The sequence below is a fragment of the Selaginella moellendorffii genome, unplaced genomic scaffold, assembly GCF_000143415.4.
Source record: "Selaginella moellendorffii unplaced genomic scaffold, v1.0 SELMOscaffold_56, whole genome shotgun sequence".
NCBI classification, from domain to species: domain Eukaryota; kingdom Viridiplantae; phylum Streptophyta; class Lycopodiopsida; order Selaginellales; family Selaginellaceae; genus Selaginella; species Selaginella moellendorffii.
In genome coordinates, this window is record NW_003314317.1 from 253,690 (window position 1) to 259,946 (window position 6,257).

A 6,257-nucleotide genomic window follows, 5' to 3' on the forward strand; every position below is an offset into this window, starting at 1 on the left:
CGCGCGTACGCCCAGGCGGGTGATCTCGATCACGCCGCGAAGATCTTCTCGTGCGCGATGCCGGAGAGAGATCTCGTCTCTTGGACAGCGATGGCCGGCGCCTATGCGCACGCCGGCTTCCCCGACCGGCGATCTTCGACGCCATCCCGGAGAGGAATCGCGTCTCGTGGGGCGTGGCGCTGGCGGCGCCGGTGGAGATCTTCCAGAGGATGCAAGCCGAGGGGATTGGGGCGGACGAGATCTCCTTCGATTGCTTGCTGCTTGGATCCAGCCACGCCGGGAGATTGCGCGAGGGCTGCCACTACTTTCGATGGATTTTGAGATGGCCGGCGGGGTGGCCACGCGGACGAGGCGCGGAGCTTGGTCTCGGCCATGCCGTACGTCCTCGACATTGTGGACTGGCGGTCGCTGCTGTCGGCGACCGGAGGACAGGGACTTTAGGACCCAAAATTGACCAAGAAGAAACCCTCGCCAACAAAATTGGAGAGAGGGAACATACTCTTCCAAGATGTTTGGAATCAAACACACATCGAGGAATTCGACATTTACTTAGAAGACGCACACTTAACCAGAATAGTCGACAGATTTTTTGTAAGCAAAATTGACAGATCCAAGGCTCCTATGTACAAAATGCTTCGCCCTGCACAGCGCAAGAACGAGCTTAGCAAAAAGAAAAAAAAAGTAAAAAACGAACAATCAGGAAAATATCTTACGTTTGAACCTGTGTGGACGACCGCTGGGACTTGTGTCACGGGCATCCGAGTTACTCGTTTTTCTTCTCCATGGCTCTCTTTGCGAGTTCGTATCCCGCAAAGTTCATAGCTCCCAGGGGCGCGATCCAGAAGAACCTGGGAACAGCGCCCTTGAAGAGCGCGAGGAGCCCCTCCTCGCTGACGATCTTCACTGTGACCGAGCTCATCGTCACGGGGATGCCCGGAGGCGATGTCATCATCCGTGTCTTCATGACGTCGAATGGAGTAGTAAACACAGCGGCGAGACCGCCCGAGAGGCCTCCTATCGCGATTACCTCCCATGGTGCCAATTCTCTCTTGATAACGTTCTGGACAACCTGTAAAGAAGAAAGAAATAAGATGCTTGGTCTTGAGCGTGAGAGTTCATTTACCTTTTTGGCTTCCTCGTAGATCATCATTCCAGCCACATAGAACGGCACTTCACGGCACAGTGTTGCTCCTGTCCCTCGGAAAAATCCTTTCCACCCGTCCTTGCGAAGTGTTCCAGCGATCGCGACTCCAACGTTGTCGTAAAGACCAGCTTGTAGTCTTTGTTTCAGAACTTCGCAGGGGATTCGAATTGCGGTACCGAGGAATGTGCTACAGAATGACGCAAGAGATTGTACCTGGAAGAACAGCAGCGGCATTAGTTGGCCACAGGAAAACGGCAACAAAGATCAGACCTGAAGCTCGGATACATTTGGAGCCACGTTGATTAGCAACAGCTTGCTAGCTTCAAAAATCCCAGTTCGAAGACCATGACTAAAAACAGACATAAATGTGTTAAATGAAAAGAAGAGAAAAACTCGGAAAACATTACCTCGAAAACTGGCCGATAATTGCAGGAGCAGAACCTCGGTACAATCCTTTGATCCCGATGTTAGGAATGTTTGATATTAACTCTGAAAAACTAAGAGTTGAGGACGCCTGTACTCTAGTCTGCACGGAAAGCAAAAGCACAAGTCAGACAACGCTCGCCATGAACAAGAACGTTCATTGCTCTTTTAGTATTCACAGATACCAAAGCCCCAGGCAAAGTAAGAGAGAGTTAAAGCGTGCCTTTAGAGTGTCAAGCGGGTGTAGCAAGCTAGTCGATAAAGCGCAAGCCAAGCCACCAGCCAACGCAGATTTGAGGACGCTACCGGCAGGAACTTCTATAGGAGGAGACATGGGAACAACGGTTGCAGCTTCATACCAGACCATCCTGCAATAGAGCCAAAATATTAAGAACAAAAAGCTGCACACAGAGCCTTGTACCTCGGATCATCGAATAAGCGTTCAGGCGGAAGGAGCACCAAGAAGTTTCTGAACTGGCCATACGTGATGGAGCCTTCGGTATCCGAGTTGAGAATGCGCATCATCGCGGCGGCGTTTTCTTCAGTGGCCGGAAGACCAGCATTGCGGAGAAGTGTCAAAACCTGTCCCTTTTGCAAGGTCCCGGACTTGCTGACACTCAGGGAATTGAAAGCTCGAAGCATGACTGACTCCTTCTGTTCCATCAGCGTCAGGAACTCGCTCCAGCCAAACGATTTCTTCAACCAGTGCTTCTTGGTTCTTCTCAAAAACTCCCGAGCATAACGCTGAGGCAAACGCCTTTTCCTCATTGCCAGCTCCAAGTCCTCCAGAGTAACTTGACCGTCTTTATCGCGGTCAAGCTCATCAAACAATCTTCTCCCTGGAAACACAGCACAATAAGAATAAAATGTAAAGAGAGTAAAAATCGAAAGCGACTCACCTTCAGCTTCTGTATACTTGAAGAAATCTTCGACTGAGTACAGCTTTCTCTTGTCCGGAAAACTTTGAGGCGCTTTTCCTAGCAGTGGAACCAAGTCCATAATGTTCTCGATGTTTGGCAGCTTCACACTGAAACGAGGAATTCCACCTCTCGTGCGGTTCGTTTCAAACTGACTCTCGAGGGGGCTCTCTTCCTCATAAGGTGACGGTTCTATAATGCTGGGCTCTCCTTGTACTCGTGCAAAGGCAGCGCCTTTCTTAAACCCGAAAATCTTCGTAAACGCAACGACGTCCCGCAGCATAAACCTCAGGAACACGGAGTTCTCCAGAAGAGTTTTTACGTCGAGTTTGCGTTCCATTGGACTGTCACGCGATGCCGGCTCCACCACATGAACAAGGAAACCTGGAAAAAGCTTAGAGACCGGCGCTGCATTTTCTTCCTTGCTTTCATCCGTTGCGACAGGAGCTTGCGTCACCTTCCTTGCAGGAACAAAGCTCGAGAACGTCCGGAAGAGGAACCCAGCGTGATGATCAGCAGCATTCACCACGGCGTTGCTGGCCCGAAAAACTGGATTGTAACACTGCGGCTGCTCGTCTCGGACCAAACCCCCGGAGCTCTTCTGGAAATGTTTAATCCCATCCAAGGGTAAGGACAGCCGGAGGAAATCGAAGGAACCCTGTTCCTTGACGCTGCCCTTCACACCGCTTTCTTCTGCCGCCCCTGCCCAGCTCTTGATGGGCAGCCCAACACTGGACAAGCTCGCCGAGAGCTGCTCGGTGAATTGCCCTAGAAAGGCCTGAATTTCCTGTTTCCCACATTCTAATCGATCTAGCTTGAATCGATTGACGAGCAAGACCTTGTAGACGAGATGGCTTTCAACTGAATCGAATGCGTGCTCGATCTGCCACGCCCTATCCTTGTCGCTGGGGGTATTCCTCATCTTTTAGGCCGCTCCAACCACGGCATGGATCCTGCAAGAACGCCAATGCAGCTACGCAATCAGCCGCTCACCTCAAGAAATGCGCGGCGCCAAAACCCTCGCAAAACCCTGGCAGCTCGAAATTCTGTCCAATCTCCGCGCGATCGCCCGCGGCCAGAGATGATTTCCACGCTTCCCTAGCGACTGCGCGCCCTGCCGATCGAAATATCCAATACCGCCCTAAAATCTCCCAAGCATGGGCGCCACACAGGGAAGCCGCCCAAAAGAAAATAGCAATGGATAAGCACCCCAAGGTATTTCTTCCCTAGCCATAGCCGTAATTTTTACTTCGACTGTCATGACACGTGGCGCCTTGCAGATCACGCCGCGTGGATAAAATGCGGACGTGGCGCAATTATCTTGTGGGGTTCATCTCAAGTTGGCCCGAGCGATGGAACACCAAACCAGGTTTAGTTTGGTCTATCAAGAACATATACAATGAATCAAGATTTTTTCAGCTATATAAAATAACTCTTTCATTTTTAGCAAACGCTAAGCAGTTGGCAAAGCTTTTGACCACTAACACCAATACTTTGTTCAAGGGGGGAAGAAGAATTGTTAAGCACCATGTGGTCAATATAGATCCAAACTAAACTCAAAAATATATTAGAGCATGGATTTAAGGTAACCTACCCTAAAGGCTCATGATGGAGTGGTTAGTATGGTGGAGCTTTTGAGGTAGTTCAAGAGTGGTTAAATGTCAAGAGGAGCTACAGTATAATCTAAGTGAGGTTGTTTTGTTATTTAATAACAGGTTATAACACTTAAGCACACGGGCCCCCCATTTTGGAACTTGCAAGAACTCAATGTAGCAGCTTGTAACAGCAACTAGTGTCTAGAAGCAGAAAGCCATAGCTGCCCAGGAATTAGATGGAAAGGCAGATCCAAATCCCAAGGATTTTGCTCCAATGATACTCATGGCATTCCTTCTATTTTTCCACTAGATCCAGCATACTAAAATGTCTTCTAGGACCAGATACTTATACTAGAAGACATAACGGAAAACACCATTTAGCACTTGCTTGACATGTAAGTATTTCTCTCGCTTGGTGATGTTTTGTAAGTAACTCCAGGAATCGGGCAATGATTGGAGGTAATGGCTAGAGCATTTGGCCTGGCTCTTTCTCCCATCCTACTAGCACATCCAGTCCAGGCTGTGAGCAAAAAGGAGTCCTCAAATCCAAGAGCATTCATTATCTCGACAAGTATGGAATCTACTACTAATGCTTTGGCCGATTCTAGATCCAACATAAACATTATCTCCTTGGATCTTGACAAATATGTTTTTTTTGCATCTTCTTGCACTCCCCACTTCCTTGAAAAATATAAAAATTAGGAGTTAATGGAAATCCCTTTCCTCTCTCTTTCTCTCAAAACACAAAGCATGTAAAGATGGTGTGTTATTAGCCACTTATTTCAGACACAACAACATCATGACAACATGAAGAGAGGTTGAAAAATCAATGGGATCTTCATTGACTTCACCAAAAGATTTACTTTTGATTATGTCGCTACTCCACAAAATCCCTTCAAAAAAGTGTACAACAAAGATTTCCATGAGTGGATGATGCTCGGTGATCATCCAGAAAGTACCAATAGATCCCAAAGAGCACCCAATGGAATATGAAGCATGGATCATAGAGGAGATCATCTAAAGTCTTGTCATGGAGAAATGAAGTCCAAAGTTCTCTTTCCTCCCTTATCAACATCCCCTCTAAAAGCATCTAATTGGATTCAAATAACAACTCTATTACGACTAAATGTGGTACAATGGTCTAAGCAAACACTAGAAGCATCATATTGGCATATGATGTTGGACAATTACACTTATAAACCTGCAATAGCATTCCAAAAACAATAGATAAGGTTTTTAAGCAAGCTGCTTGCCAAGGATGTGATGGCAATGCTCTATTAAATATAAAAAGCTGGAACCTATCACAAAGTGATCAACATACATGGAACCAACTTAGGCTATATTGCTGGAGTAACTACTAGGGATATGAAGAAGGGCTAGACTCCTTATTCTAGTACATGCTAAACAATCTGGACAAATACTAGTCAGATCCAAGTTTGATATCATCAGATTGTCTATTGCACATTGCCAACCCACAGATGATTCTCTAAATTGCAGCCTTCCTACAGATCCATGAATAGATGCAAGTGGCAGTGATAGAGGTGGCAAAAAAGCCAAAAAACTCAGATCTAGAATTCATCCCACACACCTAGACCAAGATGAACATATGTAAATTCATCCCAATCCAACAATACATCCTCTATGTCCTCATGATGTGATGGTAGTGAGAGCAATAGAGCTTTCTCACCCATACCATCCTTGCAATGCACCCAATTACAGTCAAGAGGCCTTCCATTAAATCAGAAACGTGATTGCCATGATGGGCAAACCTCTATTAGCATATAACTTCATAAAAGACTGGCATGCCATCATTAACCTCCAAAACATCCAAGGCCATTGCATGCTCAAATAAATAGAGGCTACACAAGAGGCTTAGTGCAAGAAAATAGCAATAGAATAATTTTGTTTTCTTCTTCCATACTTGGCTTCTAATAAAGATGTTCTTATATAGTGTGCTCTACACTATATCCATCATTTGTCCAGGAGAAAATGTTTGGTCAAAAAGGGATTGGAATATGAACCAAAATTTGTTCACATCCGATATATCAATAACGTCTATACCCTATTCAAGGAATGTTTGAGGTTGATTGTATTGAACTCTAACCTCTTGAGCCACTAGGATACCCTTAAGCCCTTGATTTGTAAATGCAAACGATGGCCATGGGTGGGCTACCTTGA

At 46.4% G+C, this 6,257-nt stretch overlaps 1 protein-coding gene across 1 annotated transcript; it reads right to left on the bottom strand.

Moving 5' to 3' along the window:
- Nucleotides 1-485: 485 nt before the first annotated feature.
- On the bottom strand, nucleotides 486-3,684 carry LOC9654015 (calcium-binding mitochondrial carrier protein SCaMC-1-A). Its single transcript, XM_024688162.1, has 8 exons — nucleotides 2,467-3,684; nucleotides 1,989-2,406; nucleotides 1,791-1,935; nucleotides 1,552-1,670; nucleotides 1,415-1,493; nucleotides 1,124-1,357; nucleotides 714-1,069; nucleotides 486-640 (listed from the first exon to the last, which is right to left on the bottom strand). Exons 1-7 carry the CDS (start codon nucleotides 3,404-3,406, stop codon nucleotides 764-766), a joined length of 2,241 nt encoding a protein of 746 aa, XP_024543930.1. The 5' UTR covers nucleotides 3,407-3,684; the 3' UTR covers nucleotides 486-640; nucleotides 714-763.
- Between the last annotated feature and the right edge of the window lie 2,573 nt (nucleotides 3,685-6,257).

What these genes read in the sequence shown, in the direction of transcription:
- LOC9654015 (XM_024688162.1), bottom strand. Translation starts at nt 3,406, where the DNA reads ATGAGGAATACCCCCAGCGACAAGGATAGGGCGTGGCAGATCGAGCAC. An exon ending in ATTATCGGCCAGTTTTCGAG is followed by an intron (nt 1,494 to 1,551) that starts GTAATGTTTTCC and finishes GTCTGTTTTTAG; the next exon opens with TCATGGTCTTCGAACTGGGA. An exon ending in TCTACGAGGAAGCCAAAAAG is followed by an intron (nt 1,070 to 1,123) that starts GTAAATGAACTC and finishes TCTTCTTTACAG; the next exon opens with GTTGTCCAGAACGTTATCAA.